Source organism: Petromyzon marinus, unplaced genomic scaffold (assembly GCF_048934315.1).
Source record: "Petromyzon marinus isolate PM22_M1 ecotype Great Lakes invasive population unplaced genomic scaffold, UKy_Petmar_22M1.pri1.0 PM_G_Scaffold_15, whole genome shotgun sequence".
In the NCBI taxonomy this organism is placed as follows: domain Eukaryota; kingdom Metazoa; phylum Chordata; class Hyperoartia; order Petromyzontiformes; family Petromyzontidae; genus Petromyzon; species Petromyzon marinus.
The window spans coordinates 1,552,968-1,575,388 of record NW_027422706.1 but is presented as its reverse complement, the minus strand read 5'-3'; the positions used below and the strand labels follow the sequence as shown (position 1 = coordinate 1,575,388).

The window sequence follows — 22,421 nt, the reverse complement described above, 5'->3', positions numbered from 1 at the left end:
GGGCGTGGCCAGAGGCGGGGTTTAGTCGCCGGGGAGCGTTTATAAGCGGGGGCCAGTGCGAGGTGCGGGGTCGGTGTGAAGAATCAAGAGGAGCTCCCCGTCGTGCTGCCCCATCATCTCCATCGGCCACGTGGCGGCTCGACCTCCAGCCGCTCAACCGCTCCCTAGCGCGCCGTCAGCCAGCGGCACGCTAGGGAGCGGTGAGCGCCACGTGGCACGGGGCAGTGAAGCCGCCTGGGTGGCGATCATTCCGTAGTGAGAGAGACAAGAGACATCTAAGCTGTACCGAAGATTTATTAATAAACGACTTAAGTTCCTATCGTGTCGGAGCCACTTATTACACCTGTATGGGTCAGTGTGGTGAGCCTAAGGGTCTCTGTGTGCGGGTCTATGGGTCTCTGATTGGTGAGTCTATGGGTCTCTGTGTGATGAGTGTATGGGTCTCTGATTGGTGAGTCTATGGGTCTCTTGTTTGGTAAGTCTATGGGTCTCTGATTGGTGAGTATATGGGTCTCTGTTTGGTGAGTGTACGGGTAGGTGTGGTGCGTCTACGGGTCTGTGTGGTGAGTCTACGGGTCTCTGTTGAACTTATTTTGTACCATGCATAGCCAACCACGCTAATCAGAGGTGAGGGGGAAGGACAACAAACTAAACACAATGAGCAATTTTGTGTTTTGTCTCACGTTTATTTTCAGCAGCTGTCAATATAATTCGTGATTGGTGGCTCACTGCACTCACAGTCACCCAGCGTTTGATTGCTCCCTGACCCTGCCCAGTGACGTGACTTCTCCCTGACCTCACCTGTGAACATCACTACTCTGCTGTAAACATGAACGATTTCAAAACACAAAAGCACTTTTAAATCATCTGCATGGAAAACTAATTTCTTTAAAACTGCTTCTTGTGTTTAATTTGTCGTCATTCATAGAGGGTTTTTTTTGGGTTAGATCGTGTAAATATATAAATGTGTCGTTAAAACCCCGTCACCACCCGACACAGCCAACTCAACACAGCACACCGGTTTGTTGGAGAGCCAAGCCACAACATTTACAATCTGAGTATGATGTTTCGCCAGTAATTACAACCAGTTTCATCAGGCAACAGCCAGATTTGTTGTCCTTCCCCCACTCCTCCGATTAGCGCCGTTGGCACCGTACAGGAGTGCGAAATAACTTCAACATACACGAGTATACATACGTATAGCCCCGTCCCACTTGCCCGCTTCCACCAGTGAATCATCCAGGACTAGCGCCGGCATGCTCTCTGAAGGCAAGAGGATCACGGAGTGTGTGAAGTTGGAGGATTTGGATTCATTGGAGGATGAGGTATAAGGGGAGAGAACGGTCACCACGGGGCTAGGGTGCGGAGGGGCTCGGAGGCTGACGACCATGGCAGGGAGATTAAAACAGACGAGATACCTAAAGACGTGAAGGATAAATGAATGTTCCTACATACAAAACAAGTCTGGGTGTATGGGATTTTTCAGTTGCTGATCTCTGGTATTATATTGCCATGAGACTTGATTTACAGTCACAGTGCCACTCCCGCTCACCAAGGGGGCTTGCAGGCGCAGTTGTTGCTGCCGCTTCCTGCCCCACCACGCAACGGACACCACGAACGTCACCAACGTAAGCAACGCCACCACGCCAATCATGGAACTGATGAAGGGGCTCTTAGTCATGGCGGCTGTCTCCTCTTCTGACGAGGAGCGGACTGGGGGGGGGGGGGGGTCACGAGAGCAGAGAAAAGTCCAGCAACAGCGAACGTTATAGTTGCCCATGCCACAACCTATGAATTTTCATCTCCATTAAAAAAAACTGGACCAGACATATTTTACTGCCCTTGGTAACCCTCCTGGCAGAGTGCAGTGCTGACCCCGTGGGATTGTTTTGTCTTTCATAATCAGCAGCCACCATCTATCTACCTGATAAATGAACCCTCCTGGAGACTTTACAAGCCATCACCATCTTTTGCACAACGATCCATCTGGCTCTATTTAAGCTGTTCGGTAAATGAAAAACATCGTGGACTTTATCCACAAATTTTCTTCCAATTGCGTAGGAAATGCACGCAACCACAGGGACAGAGACAATCAAACAATAAACATACAGGCATCGTCAGGGTCAGGATTGAATCCACAAACTCCTGTATACCAGGCAAGGTAGTTAAGATTTTGGCATCACTGCGGTTATGGCGAGAGGGAGGAGAGGGACTCACCATCATCAGCATTGGCACTTCCGATGCTGGCTGGCGTGCGTGGTGATGGTGTGCTCACGCCGTAGTAGCGGTGCCGAGTGGTTGTGGTGGTGCTATCGGTGGTTGTAGCAGCGGTTGCGGCGACTGTTACAGTGGTGGTGGCAGCGGTGGTGGTGGCAGTGGCGGTGGTGATGGAGCTCCAGAGGCCGCTGCCACCGCCGTCCAGCATGCGTGGCGTGGCGCTGGGCCACGCCAGGTCACCGTGTGGCACCGCTCCCGGCTCCGAGCTGTTGCTGGCGACTGTAGGGGGCAGTTTACCAATGGGGGGGGGGGGGGAAGAAAGCGGCGAATGATAGGCAAGCCAGCCTAAATGTTTATAACCGGCAAAGATGTTCCATTTAGGGGATCCACGTTTTCGCAAGCGAGAGAAGTTAGGGCATGAACGTGGTCGAGAAGACCCCTGCTGGATTGCTTTTTCTAACCTTCGACGAAGAGGCGTGCCTGGAGCTGGTCGTAGTGCAGCTTGTTCATCGCAAAGCACGTGTACGTATCGGAGTCGGTACGCAACAGGTTCGAGATGAGCAGCGTGCCGTTGGCAAAGGTTTGGTAACGCTTGCTCAGCAGGGGTCCGCTGTCCTCACCCTTAAACCTGGCGGTGCGCGGCGTAAGCAGAGAGGGAGGGGGGGGGGAGTCTTGACTACCAAGCAACTAAACAAAACAATGTTTATTTTACCAGGTAAGGCGTCACTGAGCTATATAGCTCTTTTTCAGAAGCAACCTGGCTATTGTTGGATGTGTACCCCTTTTTGATAATCAATACATAGTTAATATTCGATTCATAATTATACTACATTTATGTTGAGCTCATTAAGACAGGGCCTTCACTCCTTCCAGCAGAGTTGGGGTCTCGGAAGGGAGGCATCTTTTACACATTCGAAATGAAGGATGTGGGCAGGTGCTCCAAATCGAGGGCAACACATTTATTGTGGTAATCTGTGAAATGCAACAGCACATGTAGCACACACAGCAGATTTCAACCGAGTCACCATTAACCACGTGACTAGTGTACAGGTCAGGTTACTCAATAACAGTTTCCCTTCAACCCAATTCCACTGCTGATAAACCATCTTTGTATTCATTCATAACCTTTACATTTCACTATTCGAATATTACCTTAATCCTAAGCTGTATGTCCATCTAAACCATCCACTTATATTGATATCTTACACCCATTATCTGTACTGTATGTATTGTGCTTGTCACCATTGTATAACTTACTTCTGTACAGGTGTTCTATTCTTAATATCATTACAAGAAGCCATATTCTGGGTGCAATGGCATGGTTATGGAATAGACAGTATTAGGGTTAGATAATTACCAGTATTAACTACAGTAAGTCATCCTTTACAGTGCATAGTGCTAAACCCCCTCCAATTGAATGTATCACAAACTACCAATTCAAAACAACATTTTGGTCCTTTACCTGTAAAATGCAACAGCACGTGGGTCACACAGAAATTCTCAACCGAGTCGCCATTAACCACGTGACTGGTATAGAGGTCAGGTTACTCAATAACCCTGCCACCCACCTACAGGCCCGACTCAATATCGCATGCTGGTGTACACGTGCATTGATGTACTGCACAGCACATAAGGACCTTCACAAAAGCACACTTTACCCCATTATTGCACGAGGAAATAATTTAACGAGTGGTCTATTTATAATGTGCCTCTTATCATTCTCATGCCTATAAATGTATAAATAAGTGACATCGCACGTGAGACCTTCACGGGACATAGGCCCTTTGTCCGAACTAAGTTAGTTAAAATGTGGGTCCTTGCAAGAAGTAGCAAACACCTTACGTGGATATAACATCCGGCATTCTGGTCCAAAAGCTTAGGTTCTACATCCACCCAGGGTCTGGTTGCATTGACCGTAATTCATATTCACGAGAAGGGGCGTGATTTCAAGAGGGGAAATTGCCATTTGATGTTAAACTCAAAGTTCTCAAGTCAGTCTATGCGGGGGCATGACTCCCAGGGGCTACCTCATGAAGAGCACCCACTGGTAATTGTTCTGATGTATCACTGGTAGAATTATTGTTTATTGATATGTTGTTTGGTCTGCTGCGACTTTGTCTTTCCAGACTGGTAGATGGCCGTCTGGTTTTGCCGATGTTTTCCACATACTGTTAAGTTCTTGGAGAGTAAACATTTTTGTTCTAATGCCAGTGTGTTCCCATATTTTCTTAAGGCCACGGCTATATCATTGAGCTTGCATATTTTTCTGTAGTCACTTATCTATTAAATACTCAGCGTTATAGAGGACTGAGTGTCCGAGTGGTTTATTTCGGTGGCATGAGTCGTATTGCTTGAAAAAGCCTCGCCTGGTATACAGGAGGTCGTGTGTTGGATCCCGACCCTGATGGTTCCTGTTGTCTATGTGTAGTCTGCGTTTCTCTCTTTCTCCCCGTGGTGGTTACGTGGATTAGTCTCCAGGTTATGTGGTGTTTTCCCCTCTACATCAACATCATGCATTTAGAGTATTATGGGTCTCTCTGGGTCTTTATGGGCGGTCTGTATATATGAAGTTTGCATGTTCTCCCCATAGTTATGTCGATTTTTCTCCGGGTTCTCTGGTTATCCCTCCACATTCAGAATCAACGTGGAGGTTTAGAGTATTTGGCTGCTATAAGTTTCCACGTGAAGATAAGCCACTTCATCGAGCTATCATTTGTGACAGACAGATGACTTCTGAAAAGAGATAAATGGTAGCTCAGTGGGGTCTTAGCTGATAAAATAAAAAAAAGACTGTTTAGTTAATGAGAGAGTAAAGTAGCCAGGCCAGCGTCGGTCTCACCAGATGATGTTGGGGCGCGGTAACCCAAATACTGCACATTCCATGTACATGACCTGGCCCTCTGTCGCCGTGTACAGCGTGTCTGGCTCCGACAGCATCCGTGGGGGCACGGCTGTGGGAGAGGTGGGGAGGGCGGGATGGGGGGTGGCAGAGATAGGGAGCAGGGGGGAGGTGAGGGAGGGAGGGGGGTTGCTGAGTTAGAGAAATGTTGTGGAACCGCAGCAGAGATGCTAACAGGTGAAGGAGGAGGAGATCTTGGGGGGGGGGGGGGTGGCAGGAGTTGACGACAGAAGATTCAGGAGGGAAGTGAGAGAGAGATTGGAGAATGAGGAGAGCGAATTAGCAAATGTAAGGAGGGGAGGAAGAGCAGAGGGACACACTGAATGGGAGTGCGGAGGAAGGGTGGAGAAGCCCAGAATACAGGAAGTGGAATGTGGAGGGGGAGGGAGGGGGAGGGTTTGAAGGGGGGGAACCAACACGAGAGGAATAAATATGGGGACCGAGAAGACGGAGTTGGAAAGCGAAGATGAGCGAAGTTGAGGAGCGAGATGTTACAAAGTCGAACCGAGACTAGAGAGGTGGCAGAGAAGGAGGACATGGAGGAGGAGATGCAGGGTTTAGCAAGAGAGAGGATGGTGGTGATGGCGAGAAGAGTGAAGACGAAGCCGGGGAGGAGCGACGCTTGTGGGAGGAGCCCCCCTCATCCTCCTTACGTAGCACGGTGGTATGAAAGGATATCATCATACAGCCCCATAGACTCACACAGACACACATAGACTCATACAGAGACCCATAGACTCACACAGAAACTCATTCAGTTTATTTATTTGGTATAGCCCTGTGAGCCATTCGGCTCTTGACTCACACAGAGACCCACAAACTCATACAGATACCTATAGACTCACAGAATCACAGAGAGACCCACAGAATCACACAGACCGATAGACTCACACAGAATCCCACAGACTCACAGAGGCTCATAGACTTATACAGAAACTCAGACTCACACAGAAACCCACAGACTTACAGAGACCCACATAATCACACAGACCGATAGACCACACAGAATCCCACAGAGACCCATAGACTTACACAGAAACTCATTGACTCATGGAGACGCAGACTTACACAGAAACCGATAGACTTTCACAGAAACCGATAGACTTACACAGTGACTTACAGACTCACACAGAGACCCACAGACTCACAGAGACCTACGGAATCACACAGACCGATAGACCACACAGATTCCCACAGAGACCCATAGACTTACACAGAAACTCAGACTCTCACAGAGACCCACAGACTGACACAGACGCACAGACTCACACAGCAACCTATAAACTTACACAGAGACCATAGACTCGCACAGAGACTCAGTTGTCTTTCCCCCGCATCTCCGACTATCATAGTTGGCTACATGCGGCGGTGCGTTACCCACAACCCCCCGCTCACCCAGCACGTTGACGTATGCATTAGCCAGGATGGTGCCGTGCCGGTTTGAGGCCTCACACTGGTATACACCAGTGTCTTCCTCCTCCAGCCAGGTCAGCGTCAGGGAGTCGCCGTCCACCCGCCGTCCTAGCACCTCGGGGGCTTCTGCTCCATCGCACGGCGGTACGACACCCGGCACAGTTTGGCGTGGTCTTGGCACGATTTGCCACGATTTGGAATGGTCTTAGCATGATATGTCATTGTTTGGTAGGATGAATTTAGCACAATATGGCATTATCTGGCTCAATTCGGTAAGTTCTGTGATTTGGCTGAGTGAGTGCGCGACTAGCTGGGTGAGTGTGTGCACATAGCGGATGAGTGAGCGGGTGAGTAAGCGTGTGATTGGTTGACCGAGTGTGTGATTTGTTGTGATTCGTTGACCGAGTGATCGGTTGACAATCGACTGCGAGCGTGAGCATGCGAGTGGATGAGGCGTGTGCACGTGTAAGTCGGTGGACAAGCGGTTGAGTGAGCATGTGATCGGCTGTGAGTGTGTGGACGAGAAAAATTCGAGTGGGTGAGCAAGTGCATAGGTGGGGCAAGTGGCTGAGCAGGTGATGCTGGCCGCCCCCCCCTATTCACACGCCCCCTCGTGTCTCACCATCGATGGGCACGCCGTTGATGAACCATCGGATGGTCGGTGTGGGGATTCCACTTGCACGGCACGTGAGCTCAACGGTGTCCCATAGGGCGTAGTCACGGTTCTCTGGCACTGGAGCGGTCCAGTACGGCTTGGCTGCAGTGGCCGGGAAAGCACGAGGAGGAGGAGGAGGCAGGGGGGGGGGAGAAGGAGGGATTAGACAATGTCCCATGCTTGTAAACTAGACGACACATTTTTGTAACTATTTGTAGTTACCAGGTAAGGTCCGCTGAGCTATGTAGCTCTTTTTCACAGGCGACCTGGCTCTTGAACGAAAAAATCCACGTGACTGTCACATGGCACCAATAAGTGTCAAGGCAGAACAAGAAAGAGGGTGGGGGTCCACCTGTAATAGGGAAAGGCGTCTGATGAAAATTAACAAAGCAAGGTGCCAATCACCATTAGTGTGGCCAGCTTCCTATAAATAGGGACCACCCCACCCGCACCAGACAGCGGAGGGAGAATGGAGGAAGACCCCAGCTGTGTGTCTGCTCACAAGGCTCCAGCCAGCAGCGGGAACAGGAGCAGTCCCCCCAAAACCTCCAAGCATCCCCAGCTGTCAGCAGCAGCTCAGCGTGGACCGTGGGTTATTGGTAACATAAAAACAATACAGATGTCGGTAATGCACCCAGGGCCCTAAGTAACGGTCCCTGTGATTTGTCGGTGGTCACCCGGTGGGGGGGGCAGACTGTACAGAGGAGCAGCAGAGAGGTTGCCTCTGACGTCGCCCCCCTGTCGTGGTGAGGAACCAGCAGGCGGCGGCTCTCTTTCTCCTCGGACTGCGGTGGCAGGCCGGGGTTGGCACCTCCAAGTTGCCTTTCTTGTGAACGCAGCCCGACATCGGGTGGTGAACGCCGGCTGAGGCTAAACGTGCCCTAAGGGTGCTGTGCTTGTGCGTGTGTTCGGGAACCCGTAGCCTCAGGTGTGAGCGTCGGGACAAAGGGGACGTCCTGGGGTATAATGTGAGCACATCGTGTGGTGCAGATAGATGCTGTGGTGTGAAAGCAGGCAGGGGAAGCGTTTCTAAAACTTAAAGACGGAGCGACCCTCTGAAATCGCCTCGGTGTTGACTCGACCCACGCTATAGATGACCGTGACTTGGCTGACCAAAAAGTATAACAGTGGCAGCAATAAAGGTGAGCCTTGAAGTAGGCTAGAACCGAATGCGCCACAGCGAGCACGGGTAAAGAGACACCGTAAACTCCAAATACGCAGCCGGTGTCAGGATCGGGATCAAACCCACGACCTCCTGTGTACCAGTCGAGGTAGTTAACATCTCCTAGCCACTGTGATGATGATGATGATAGACGCAAACTCTGAATATACATCAGCAGGCATCGTCAGGGTTGGGATCTAACCCACGACCTCCTGAATACCAGGCAAGGTAGTTAACATCTCATAGCCATCGTGGCACCCAAATAACAAAGACCCCCTTGCATAGACTTTAACAAACTGTTGAGGCAAGTGCTGTTTGTGAGCAACTCTGAAGGCCGACATGGCACACAAGGGGGTGGGTGGCCAGCACCGTACCCGGCCGCCTTTGTCTCCCCAGTGGCGATATTTACATGCCGCACCAGGTACTCATTTGAGGCCGAGTAGACCTAGGCGAGGCCCAGGACCAGTTTAGATAATCGTCGTTGGCGGTAGTGGCCGACAGTGAGGAGGCGAATCGGAAACTCGAGCTGCTGGGTTCATAGCGGAGTTGCGCTAACACCAAAACCACCACTCCGCCATGCGCACACACGCAGGCACACACGTGCACACACATTCCACGGTGACCGTGACGGTGTGCAGCGCCACGCCCTCGCTGTTGACGGCGCGGCATCGGTAGTCGCCGCCATCGGACTCCGACGCGTTGCGGATGGCCAGCGCTGTGCCGGAGACGGCGGCGAGGGCGGCGGCGAGGGCGGCGGCTTCCTTCGACGACACCGCCCCACCCCACTTGCTCCAGCTCACCTCCGGCGTGGGGCTGCGTGCACACACACGGGGAGTGCACACGCAACGCGCGCACGTGTGTGGAACTAGGGTAGTGTACAGTAGTGTAAAGTGTAGTATGTAGTGTATAGTGTAGTCTGGAAAAAAAAAACCCCTGCCTCTTCAGCGGTGCCGGACGGTAACACTGCGGTGGATGTGAGCAACGCCATGGAGGGAAGGCCAATTGCAAATCGGCTATTCCCTCACGGCGCTTATAGCCCAAACAGCGGCCAAATGCAGGCTCTGGACGAGCGCGAGGAGCTGGTAACCCCTCCACCTTCAATTCAACTACCACTGAACCATGTGCAACATATAGAATGAAGATTGTGCCGGAGGCCCCAGGGGGACAGGCGTCTATGACGTCTCCTGGCTAAACAACAAATTGCAGAGCCACGAGGCTGCATCCTTACCCTTGGGGTTCCTCCAGAAACAGCAAAGAGACACGTGGAATGTTCAAACGCTCAATGCGGAGGAGAGAGCGCCACTCCTCTGTTGGGATCTGGACCGGTACCACCTGGACCTCTCTGGTATTTAGGCAACTGTGGGCTCACAGTAGGGGCCACAGGCGGTGCATCAGCCAGTCATCTCAGTCAGTCGACGCATGGCACCTGGGTCTGCCCCGAGACCTCCTGCTAGCGGGCGTTCGACACTTCACGTGGCCTCGACGTGCACACGGCCTGGCACAAGCGCCGTGGTGATGTCACCGCCACTTAGTGGCGAATGGCGGTTGTTGTTGTTGCACTTGTGTGGGTGTGCGTGTACGTGTGTACATGTGTGTGTGTATGTGTGCATGCGTGTATACGTACAGCCCTTGTGTGATGCACGTCAGCAGCAGCGTTTCCCCAGAGAGGACCATCTTGGTGCTCGTCTCGCCCACAGGCTCCAGGAACACTGGCCGGCTCTTTGACGGACGCTCTGCGTGCATCCACGCATGCGTGGGGAGCGGTGGCACGGTGGTTAGCGCTACACTGTGCTACAAACCTGGCCATGACCTGAGTTTGATTCCCGCTGTAGGGCAACACCGGTGATGATTATCTGAACCGGTCATGGGCCTTCCCTAGGTCGACTCAGCCTCAAATGAGTACCTGGTATGATGTGTAAACATCGCCACTGGGGAGACAAAGGCGGTCGGGCCTGGTGATGGCCACCCACCCTCTTGTCTGCCATGCCGACCTTCATAGGTGCTCGCTAACAGCACTTGCCCCCGACAGTCTGTTGCAGGCACTAACCTGCCACTTTAACACAAAGACAGAGATCCCCCATATAGCCTTCACAGACTGTAGGGGCAAATGCTGTTAGCGAGCACCTATGAAGGCCGGCATGGCACACGAGGGGGTGGGTGGCCAACACCACGCCCGGCCGCCTTTGTCTCCCCAGTGGCGATCTTTTTACGCACCGGACCAGGTACTCATTTCAGATAATCGTCACTGGTGTTGCCCGGGTTCATGGCGCAGCGTAGCGATAACCGCTATGCCACCGCACCCCACATACACAAACTTACACACATGCATGTACGCACACACACGTACACACACACACGTACACACACACACACGTACACACACGCACTTCCCCGCGTTCGCCACCGCCGCCACCACGCCGTCGCCACTCACCGGGTTTGACGACCAGCCGGAGCGGCTGCTTGTACTGGATGGTCCCCGTGTGCGGGTAGCGAGCGTAGCACACGTAGTCACCCCGGTCGCTCGGAAGCACGTTGGCGAAGTAGAGGTCCCCGTCCAAGCCCTGCGACACTCGCGCATCCAGCGGCACTTTCTCCATGGCTGCAGCGCCATCCCGGGGGTAAGGGCGGTGGGCAGTCGGGGGGGTGGGCGGGGGGGGAATTAAGGAGATCGGAATCTTTATTAGGGGTCCACCGCACAAACCGTGGAAGCAGCGGATGCGGATACTTGATGATGCGCAGATGGAAGATGAACAACTCTCCAGTAGTGGTGTGCAACTGCGGTCATCCACGACAGACACCGTAACAACGTAGGATGACGCGAACGCCCGATCCGCAAATACGAAGGAGACGTCGCGGACGTCTCCTTTTTTGGCATCGACACCAGCAGCCACACGAAAAAAGCAGACTCGTGGATACCCATAGATATCCAGACTCACAGAGATGCACAGAGACTCAGGAGACCCAGAGACACCCCTAGAGACCCGTATAAACACATAGACCATGGAGACATCACAGAGATGATTCACCACTCCGCTACTCCCTGTCGACGGGGTCGTCTGGCATGACCACCCGAATGTGACATTGTAGCTGTTGCTCTGCATCCACATCACCAGCCGTACGGAAGCAGAAGAACACGGATGTCCAGTATGGGCACGGGGTCAGCGAGTTACAACAACCAACAATGCAAACAACACGATGGGAGAGAGAGTCGCACGCAAACTGCAAGTATGCAGCACGCGTCATCAGGGTCGGGATCGAACCCACGCCCTCCTGCGTATCAGGCGAGGTAGTCAACATCTCATAGCCACAGTGCCACTCACAGCCGTCCAACCAGAAGACGGTGGGAGGAGGAAAGCCGTGGGGAGGGTGGCAGCGCAGCACGGCCGGGGAGCCCTCGGTGGCCATGATGGGTTGAAGCAGCTCACGGGGCCACAGGGGAGCACCTGCAGGATACAGGCAAAGACTCCCCGTGTAGCCTCAAACAGACCATTGGGGCAAGTGCTGTCGGCGAGCAGCATCACCTGTGAAGGCCGACGTGGCACACGACAGGGTTGGTGGTCAGCACTGCACCCGGGCCGCCTTTGTCTCCCCAATGGTAATGTTTTTACATTTCGCATTAGATACTCGTTTGAGACTGAGTCGACCTAGGGGAGGGCCCAGGACGGGTTCAGTAACAGTCGTTGGTTGTTGTCTAATTAAACCTGACTAAGTGCAGCCAGAGGGACAGCGCACTTTGTGTGTGGGGAGCAGTAGTGTAGCAGTTAGCGCACTGTGTGTGTGGGGAGCGGTGGTGCAGCGGTTAGCACACTGTGTGTGTGTGTGTGTGGGGAGTGGTGGTGCAACGGTTAGCACTCTGTGTGTGTGAGTGGTAGTTCACGGTCCAAGCGTGGCATCATCCCCCCCCCCTCACTCACGCGCCAGCCGCACGGTGATGTTTGCGGTGAGTGCCGTGCCGGCCCGGTTCTCCGCCGAGCAGCGGTAGACCCCCTCATAGGCCTCCACGGTGATGCTGTCATCGCCGTAATCCGCGGACGCCGCCACCACCGCCGCCATGTCTACAGTGAAGGTGCCCGAACTTTTCCCATGCCGCCTCACGTGGGGGTTGCTGTCCGGGTCAAAGCTCCGGCCATCTTTGCTCCACCAGAACCTGCAGCACAAACGGGAAGGGAGGGAGGGGGAGGGGAGAGAAGGGAGGGAGAGAGTTAATAAGAGATGGAGGGAGGAAGGGGTGGAGGGAGGTGGGGAGGGAGGGCTAAGTCGGGAGGGAGGGACGGAGGGAGGGGATGGAGGTTGGGACGGAGGGATGGAGGGAGGTGGGGAGCGTACTTGGGCGTTGGGTTGCCGTGTGCCTCACACTCCACCACAATGTTGTCCCGTGGGTCCACGATGTAATCCACCCGCGATTGCCGGGTGATGGACGGAGGCTGAGTAACTGCAAGAGATCAACGGGTTAACAAACCGTGGCAGCAGCAGCAGCAGAAGAAGAAGAAGCGGATACCTGACAATGCAGCAAATGTAAAATAATAAGAACTCTCCGTCAGTGGTGCAACTGCGGTCATCCAGAACAGACACCCAGACACCGTAATAACCTACAACGACCCACTGCCCGATCCACAAATACGAAGTAGGAGACATCACAGTGTCACCGGCTCGCCATATCCCTCTCCTGCCGTGGCCATAACGAGGGGACAGGCCGTTGAATACAGACAACCACAACAGACGAGATCGGAGGCGACGAGTGGATACTCCGCGTTGTGTTCTGCCCTCCTCCTGAGGATCGAGTGATTCCACCACCGAGGGACACCAGAGGGTCGTTGCACGGCAACTCGTTATTTCCAAGTGTTCTGAGGAGCATTTGTGCTTCTGCAATGGTGACCAGGTGCACACCGATCGACCCAACGTCCCACAGCACCTCACTGCTCAATCCCCATACAGCGTCCATCTGAATCTGAATAGGTGCCCTGTACCCTGAATTGATTACTCCACTGGTGGGCATTGCCTACTGTGCAGTCACGTGAGTCTATGGGTCCAATCTAAGGTCATCATTAACTCCGTTGGATAATTATACGTGCAGTTCGTTACAATCAAGCCCATAGCGGTTACATTAGCGATGATGATACACAACTCTGTGACTGCTCCTGACGTGGTTATCTGGGCTTGGCCACCTGCATGTGAAATTGTAGTTGTTGCTCTGGAATTGACATCAGCCATAGGGAAGAAGGAGATGGCTCATAGATATCCATACAGATCCAGACTCAGAGACTCACAGACACTCGGAGACCCATAGAAAGTTGTAGAGACTCAAAGACCCATAGAGACTCACGTAGACTCATAGGCACCCACAGAGACTCAAAGAGATCCACGGAGACTCAGACCCAGAGACTCTTGTAGACCCAGGCTCAGAGAGCCCTATAGAGATCCATAGACTCAGAGAGACCCCATTGTGTCCCAGTGTCCCATTGTGTCCCAATGTCCCATTGTGTCCAGTTGTGTCCCATTGAGCCCTGTTGTGTCCCATTGTGTCCCAATGTCCCATTGTGTCCCATTGGGTCCCATTGTGTCCAGTTGTGTCCCATTGTGTCCAGTTGTGTCCCATTGTGTCCCGCTATGTCCCATTGTGTCCCATTGTGTCCCGCTGTGTCCCATTGTGTCCCGTTGTGTCCCATTGTGTCCAGTTGTGTCCCATTGAGCCCTGTTGTGTCCCATTGTGTCCTGCTGTGTCCCATTGTGTCCCGTTGTGTCCCATTGTGTCCAGTTGTGTCCCATTGAGCCCTGTTGTGTCCCATTGTGTCCCAGTGTCCCATTGTGTCCAGTTGTGTCCCATTGAGCCCTGTTGTGTCCCATTGTGTCCCAGTGTGTCCCAGTGTCCCATTGTGTCCCATTGTGTCCAGTTGTGTCCCATTTGTGACAGGAAAAGGCGGCTTCTGAAAAAGAGCGACAGAGCAGCTGAGTGGGGCTTCCTTGGTAAGATAAAGACATCGTTTAGTTGATAGACTTTGGTGGGCGATTGGTGGGTGTAGTGTTGTAGAGGGGGTATCAGCTGGGAGAGGGGGGGTGTTTGCTACTCACCGCCAAGGGGCAGGACGAGGGGGTGGTCACAAAGAGCGCCAAGCAGAGATGCCAGCAACGCCACGAAGCAGGCGGTGGTGGTGGAGAAAGCCTCCATCGGGGTGGGGGCCGGGCGGATGGTCGGACCGGGGGGGTGGGGTGGGGGCTTCCTTCACTTGGCTAGGAGAGGAGGAAAGGGGGGAGGAAGAGGGGAGGAAGAAGGGGCGGAGGAGATGGAGAGGCAGGAGGGGGAAGGATGGGAGGGAGATTTGAAGGCCTTACAATGGAATAAGTAATATTGAAAAAAAACTTTTAAAACGCTTTATTCAAATGTACCGTACTAGTAATGGAAGAACTCCACGACTCCAGGAAGTGGCCCCGAAGCTTGCCACAATGTAAAGGGGACCGTGGGCAATTACAGCCAGCGTCAGTTGAGCGTGGACAATTAGACCCAAGCCGAAAGATGACGTATAAAAATGAATGTTTAAAAATATATTTTTAATGATTGAATATCGTATTGTCATCAGTATGACACAAGTATACTAAGTTTGCAGTCGATACCACATTTGGAAGTGGGTTAAAATTGAGTTACAAGATTTGAGGACACAACAACAACAGAGTGAGTTCAATAAAAGCGTGTTGAGTACAATCTCACGCGGCGTTCGGGTTTTCTCCCTGTTGTTTGTGTACTAAAAGCTGTCTGGGAAGCCAATTTCAGCTTTCTGCCTCGTCGGCAAGTATCCTGGAGGTGTTTTAGAAATACAGATGAAGGTTTTCACCCCGACGAGCTATGAAGCTCTCTTACACAAACGTCGAGGAAGGGCACGGGGTCAGAACATGAGGACAATCACTACAAAGACACGATACGTTCAACGTGAAGAAAAGGAAGACAATACACTTTTAAAAATGTATAAATTATCTGTACATCGATTAAATGTACATGGTAGTCCCCGACTTACGACGGAGATGCGTTACGACGAACCCCATCGTAGGTCAAAAAATATCGTAAGTCGAAGATGGCCTTAGCCTACCCAGGAGTCTTAAAGAATGCTGATAATTTAGCAAAACACAGCAATTTACAGTAGCGTACTGTATAAACTATACACTGTATGTATTGATTAATTACAATACTGTATTGCTCGGTAAAATGTAAAGTAAACACCAGGGTAAATTCTTAGCCTACCTATATGAACTGCAATTTCATTCTTGCTCTCACTCACCCACACAGGCGGAGGAGGAGGTGAGGATGAGAGGGCTTGGCTGAGGAGGTGTCAGTGGCAGCAACACAGCCACAGCAATGGTGGAGCAGCAGCAGCAGCAGTCCAGTAAAAAGCCAGCCAGCACGCGACTTGACTACAGCCAGCGTCTTTGTTCAGGGCTCAGGAGGCGAAGTTGTTGACTCAGCCCTGTTGACTCAACACGCCCCTTAGCAAGGGGTGGCTTAAGCTCTGGCAAATAGGCGATGGTTTCCGCCGAGTTGTGTGGATTAAAGTTTCACATTCCTGGGATGCATTGCCCAGTACTCACGTCTAGAGTCAACATCGGCGTATACACACAACGACAAAGATCCCCCTTGTAGCCTTAACAGACTGTAGGGTCAAGTGCTGTTAGCGAGCACCTATGAAGGCCGGAACGGTACACGAGGGGGTGGGTGGCCAGCACCACGCCCGACCGCCTTTGTCTCCCGAGTGGCAATGTTTACACACCACACAAGGTACTCATTTGAGGCTGAGTCGACCTAGGGGAGGCCCGGGACCGGTTCAGATAATCGTCACTGGTGTTGGCCGTGAGCGGGAATCGAACCCGCGTCGCCAGGTTCATAGTGCAGCGTAGCGCTAACCGCTACACTACCGCTCCCCACACACACATATACATACACACACACAAATACAGTGAGGGAAGAAAGTATTTGATCCCCTGCTGATTTTGTACGTTTGCCCACTCACAAAGAAATGATCAGTCTATAATTTTAATGGTAGGTTTATTTGAACAGTGAGCGACAGAATAACAACAAGAAAATCTAGAAAAACGCATGTCAAAAATGTTATAAATTGATTTGCATTTTAATGAGGAAAATAAGTATTTGACCCCCTCTCAATCAGAAAGATTTCTGGCTCCCAGATGTCTTTTATACAGGTAACGAGCTGAGATTAGGAGCACACTCTTAAAGGGAGTGCTCCTAATCTCAGCTTGTTACCTGTATAAAAGACACCTGTCCACAGAAGCAATCAATCAATCAGATTCCAAACTCTCCACCATGGCTAAGACCAAAGAGCTCTCCAAGGATGTCAGGGACAAGATTGTAGACCTACACAAGGCTGGAATGGGCTACAAGACCATTGCCAAGCAGCTTCGTGAGAAGGTGACAACAGTTGGTGCGATTATTCGCAAATGGAAGAAACACAAAAGAACTGTCAATCTCCCTCGGCCTGGGGCTCCATGCAAGATCTCACCTCGTGGAGTTGCAATGATCATGAGAACGGTGAGGAATCAGCCCAGAACTACACGGGAGGATCTTGTCAATGATCTCAAGGCAGCTGGGACCATAGTCACCAAAAAAACAATTGGTAACACACTACAACGTGAAGGACTGAAATCCAAAATCGATCCTGAGATGTGTACAAACCTGGTGGCCAACTACAAGAAACGTCTGACCTCTGTGATTGCCAACAAGGGTTTTGCCACCAAGTACTAAATCATGTTTTGCAGAGGGATCAAATACTTAATTCCCTCATTAAAATGCACATCAATTTATAACATTTTTGAAATGCGTTTTTCTGGATTTTGTTGTTGTTATTCTGTCTCTCACTGTTCAAATAAACCTACCATTAAAATTATAGACTGATCATTTCTTTGTCAGTGGGCAAACCTACAAAATCAGCAGGGCATCAAATAGTTTTTTCCCTCACTGTATACACACACACATATACACACACATATATACACACACACATATATACAGGGCTGGTTGGGTGGGTGAGTGGGGTGTTTGTTTTTGGCATCATCCGAGATAGTGCTTTGGCGCGCGGCAGTCACACACACAAAAGACAAAGATCCCCCGTATAGCCTTAACAGACTGTAGGAGCAAGTGCTGTTAGCGAGCAGCACCTATGAAGACCGGCACGGCACACGAGGGGGTGGGTGGCCAGCACCACGCCCGACCGCCTTTGTCTTTCTCTCCGGGCGGCGCACGATTCTGCTCGCAGCTCCTCACTCACTCTCAGAACTCACCAATTGTATTCGCGCCGCGGCCCTCAGCTTCTCGCAACTCTTATCGCTCATCAAAATCCTTGACTCTGGAAAGCAACTCAAAATATCAGGGTAAATGTAGAATAAAACTTTCAGCGACGCTGTCGGTCAGCACCCAGCAACACTTCACCCCTCTCCTCTGCAAGACGAAGTTGCATGATCGTTTGTCCTTGCTTATATGTGAAATAAAGTGAATAAAAAAATAACGACGTCGTGATATGTATACAAAAATCACGACTTTGTGATATTTTTAATATTTTTTAATTCACAGTCTGTTCAAGGCTACACGGGGGATCTTTGTCTTTGTGTTGGGTGCTAACAACACTTGCCCCAACAGTCTGTTCAGGCTACATGGGGGATCATTGTCTTTGTGTTAGGTGCTCACTAACAGCACTTGCCCTAACAGTCTGCTCAGGTTATACGGGGGATCTTTGTCTTTGTGTTAGGTGCTCGCTAACAGCACTTGCCCTAACAGTCTGCTCAGGTTATACGGGGGATCTTTGTCTTTGTGTTGGGTGCTAACAGCACTTGCCCCAACAGTCTGTTAAGGCTATACTGGGGATCTTTGTATTTGTGTTAGGTGCTCGCTAACAGCACTTGCCCCAACAGTCTGTGTGTGTGTACACTGTGTGTGTACACTGTGAGTGTGTACACTGTGTGTGTCCACTCTGTGTGTACACTGTATGTGTGTACACTGTGTGTGTGTACACTGTGTGTGTACACACACACAGTGTACACACACACAGTGTACACACGCAGTGTAGACTGTGTGTGTACACTGCGTGTGTACACTGTGTGTGTCCACTCTGTGTGTACACTGTGTGTGTGTACACGGTGTGTACACTGTGTGTGTGTACACTGTGTGTGTGTGCACTGTGTGTGTGTGTCCACTCTGTGTGTACACTGTGTGTGTGTACACTGTGTGTACACTGTGTGTGTGTACACTGTGTGTGTCCACTCTGTGTGTACACTGTGTATACACTGTGTGTGTACACTGTGTGTGTGTACTGTGTGTGTGTGTACACTGTGTGTGTGTACACTGTGTGTGTGTGCACTGTGTGTGTGGACACTGTGTGTGTAGTGGGGGGCACAGATGGTGCATTGGCCAGTCATCTCAGTCAGTCGACCCATGGCATCTTTTCATCAATTTATTATTTTCAATTTATTATTTTTATTTGTTACTAATTTTATAAAAATGTTAATTTAGAATTTTTATCTTTCATTTTGTTTATTTTTTGTTTTCTATCTACGTGACTTTACCGAAAGAACCAGGAATATGGCAGCGCATTCTCTATTTGTTGCAGAGGTTTAAGGTTCAAACCCGACAGGCACACCTGGCTACCCCAGTAACATTCACCACAATATGCGCAGTCTGCTTAACAGCGGATGTAAAACAGTATTGTGTCACTCAAAACGCACGGGTCATTGCGTGTTGGTGTCACGGTCAAAATTGTGGTTAATTCCAGACATTATCCAGAATCTCCACAAGGGAGATGACGCGTCAATGATCGCCCCCTTACCGACAGACTCATGCCACGTGCAGGCGGGTGTAGGGCCACCTTGTGCCACACAGGGGCAGCTGCCACTTAGGGGCACCCTTCGATTGTTTGAGATGAGATTCGATACGAAACACCGAGTAGGCAAGCGACTTATGAGTGCAAATATGTTGCTTATAACGTAGTGAATCCATAATAGAAGTTTTTTGGGTTTCATCGCGTAAATATATAAATGTTGTGTCGTTAAAACCCGCCACCACCCGACACAGCCAACTAGTAAGGGTTGTCACGTAAACAGAACGTGCCAATTCGTCACTAGCACAGCACAAGTGTATAGTGTAGTGTATATAGTAGTGTATAGTGTAGTGTATATAGTAGTGTATAGTGTAGTGTATATAGTAGTGTATAGTGTAGTGTATATAGTAGTGTATAGTGTAGTGTATATAGTAGTGTATAGTGTAGTGTATATAGTAGTGTACTAGCACAGCATTAGCGTGTAGTGTATAGTGTAGTGTATATTGTAGTGTGTAGTGTATAGTGCAGTGTATATAGTAGTGTATAGTGTAGTGTATATAGTAGTGTATAGTGTAGTGTATATAGTAGTGTATAGTGTAGTGTATATAGTAGTGTACTAGCACAGCACTAGCGTGTAGTGTGTAGTGTAGTGTATATTGTAGTGTATAGTAGTGTGTAGTGTAGTGTATAGTGTATGGTACTAGCACAGCACTAGTGTGTAGTGTATAGTGTAGTGTATAGTGTAGTGTACTAGCACAGCACTAGTGTATAGTGTAGAGTGTAGTGTATAGTGTAGTGTACTAACACAGCACTAGTGTGTAGTGTATAGTGTAGTGTATAGTGTAGTGTAGTGTATAGTGTAGTGTACTAGCAAAGCACTAGTGTGTAGTGTAGTGTATAGTGTAGTGTATAGTGTAGTGTATAGTAGTGCATAGTGTAGAGTAGTTTAGTGTATAGTGTATTGTACTAGCACAGCACTAATGTGCAGTGTAGTGTATAGTGTAGTTTACTAGCACAGCACTAGTGTGTAGTGTAGTGTATAGTGTAGTGTACTAGCACAACACTATTGTGTAGTGTAGTGTATTGTGTAGGGTATAGTGTAGTGTACTAGCACAGCACTAGGGTGTAGTGTAGTGTATAGTGTAGTGTATAGTGTAGTGTAGAGTAGTGTAGTGTATAGTGTAGTGTACTAGCACTGCACTAGTGTGTAGTGTAGTGTATAGTGTAGTGTATAGTGTAGTGTATAGTGTAGTGTACTAGCACTGCACTAGTGTGTAGTGTAGTGTATAGTGCAATGTATAGTGTAGTGTATAGTGTAGTGTACTATCACAGCACTAGTGTGTAGTGTATAGTGTAGTGTACTAGCACAGCACGAGTCTGTAGTGTAGAGTAGTGTAGTGTATAGTGTAGTGTATAGTGTAGTGTATAGTGTAGAGTATAGTGTACTAGCACAGCATGTGTGTAGTGTAGAGTAGTGTATAGTATAGTGTACTAGCACAGCACGAGTGTGTAGTGTAGTGTATAGTGTAGTGTATAATAGTGTATAGTGTAGTGTAGAGTAGTGTAGTGTATAGTGCAGTGTACTAGCACAGCACTAGTGTGTAGTGTATAGTGTAGTGTACTAGCACAGCGCTAGTGTAGTGTATAGTGTAATGTATAATAGTGTATAGTGTAGTGTAGAGTAGTGTAGTGTATAGTGCAGTGTACTAGCACAGCACTAGTGTGTAGTGTATAGTGTAGTGTACTAGCACAGCGCTAGTGTAGTGTATAGTGTAGTGTAGAGTAGTTTAGTGTATAGTGTAGTGTACTAGCACAGCACTAGTGTAGTGTATAGTGTAGTGTAGAGTAAAGTCACGTAGAATGAGAATAAAATAATAAATTGATAAAATAAAATAACACAACAATATTCTCACGACGTTTCGGCCACAACACAAGCGGCCTTCATCAGGTGAAGGGGCGAGACTGTCTGGTAGGACAGCGCTGGAGCGCTGTGACTTTACCGAAAGAACCAAAGAAGATGAATCATTGCAGTCACGAAAGCTTTAAATCGAAATTTAGTGTAGAGTAGTTTAGTGTATAGTGTAGTGTACTAGCACAGCACTAGTGTGTAGTGTATTGTACTAGCACAGCACTAGTGTGTAGTGTGTAGTGTATTGTATAGTGTAGTGTACTAGCACAGCACTAGTGTGTAGTGTAGTGTGTAATATAGTGTAGAGTAGTTTAGTGTATAGTGTAGTGTACTAGCACAGCACTAGTGTGTAGTGTATAGTGTAGTGTACTAGCACAGCACTAGTGTGTATTGTAGTGTATAGTGTAGTAGTGTGTAGTGTAGTGTATTTCATACAGCTGCGGGGACATGCCCCTTGCACTGCACACAATTTTTATATCCATGTAATGAGTGGCTCCGACACGGTAAAGACTTGAAGTTTGTTTATTAATAAATATTCGCACAGACTTGTTCCTCTCTCTCTCTGCGGATGTCCACCCGCGCTCACCCCGCTCACCAACACGCCGCCGGCTGATGGCGGCGTGTTGGTGAGTGGGGTGAGCGGGGTAAGCGCCATGTGGCCATAAACCCACTCACCAACACGCCGCCGGCTGACGGCGCGCTGGGGAGCGGCTGAGCGGCTGGAGGTCTCGACGCCACGTGGCCGGTGGAGATGGCGGGGCAGCAGCAGCTATGGGGAGCTCCTCTCGATCTTCAACACCGACCCCTAACGTTGCTGTGCCCCCGGCTTATAAACGCTCCACGGAGGCTAAGCCCCGCCTCTGGCCACGCCCCTCTTGGAACCTTCAGGAACGTTTCAGAGGCTTCCCTGGTGGATCCTTTCACCCAGATGTAATACCCACTATAGATAAACACAGCCTGTATAAGGTAATTCAGTTCGATCCTCCACACATTTCGAACCGCTTTTAATGAACGCACGCCCAGTGTCAATTGTGGCATTCGGCAAAGGTAACTTTAAACCTAATGTCAAAATAATTAACGTCCACAAACAAACGATAACCATCAAACGAGGAAGGACACCAGTTCAATCCCTGGTTGGGGGCCGACTCAGCCCAACATGTCTACAACAACTCCACGTCCGAGGCTCGAACGCAAAAAGACGGAAACCTCCCCAGGGTTCCACGTGGAGACCTGGGGACACTTGGAGGCATTTTGACACCACCCACCACCCCCGCACGGTGCGATGCTGAGACGCTTGGAGCAGGCCGCACACACCCCCCTCCATCCTCCCCTTCCTCCCTCCCCCCTTCCCTCCCACC

At 50.2% G+C, this 22,421-nt stretch overlaps 1 protein-coding gene across 1 annotated transcript; it reads right to left on the bottom strand.

The window, feature by feature from the left end:
- Positions 1 to 278: 278 nt before the first annotated feature.
- On the bottom strand, positions 279 to 15,807 carry LOC142910672 (neuronal cell adhesion molecule-like). Its single transcript, XM_076060042.1, has 14 exons — positions 15,615 to 15,807; positions 14,416 to 14,574; positions 12,673 to 12,778; positions 12,261 to 12,493; positions 11,667 to 11,789; positions 10,778 to 10,945; positions 9,971 to 10,079; positions 8,957 to 9,159; positions 7,152 to 7,286; positions 6,512 to 6,655; positions 5,057 to 5,168; positions 2,679 to 2,845; positions 2,218 to 2,496; positions 279 to 1,713 (listed from the first exon to the last, which is right to left on the bottom strand). The coding sequence occupies exons 2-14, from the start codon at positions 14,510 to 14,512 to the stop codon at positions 1,448 to 1,450; spliced, it is 2,142 nt and encodes a 713-aa protein (XP_075916157.1). The 5' UTR covers positions 14,513 to 14,574; positions 15,615 to 15,807; the 3' UTR covers positions 279 to 1,447.
- Positions 15,808 to 22,421: the final 6,614 nt, after the last annotated feature.

Excerpts from the sequence above, each read along its gene's own strand:
- LOC142910672 (XM_076060042.1), bottom strand. The coding sequence starts at position 14,512 with ATGGAGGCTTTCTCCACCACCACCGCCTGCTTCGTGGCGTTGCTGGCA. Across the intron at positions 11,790-12,260 it reads CATCACCGTGCGGCTGGCGC|GTGCTCCCCTGTGGCCCCGT; the intron begins GTGAGTGAGGGG and ends TGTATCCTGCAG. Across the intron at positions 2,497-2,678 it reads GGCACGCCTCTTCGTCGAAG|TCGCCAGCAACAGCTCGGAG; the intron begins GTTAGAAAAAGC and ends TGCCCCCTACAG.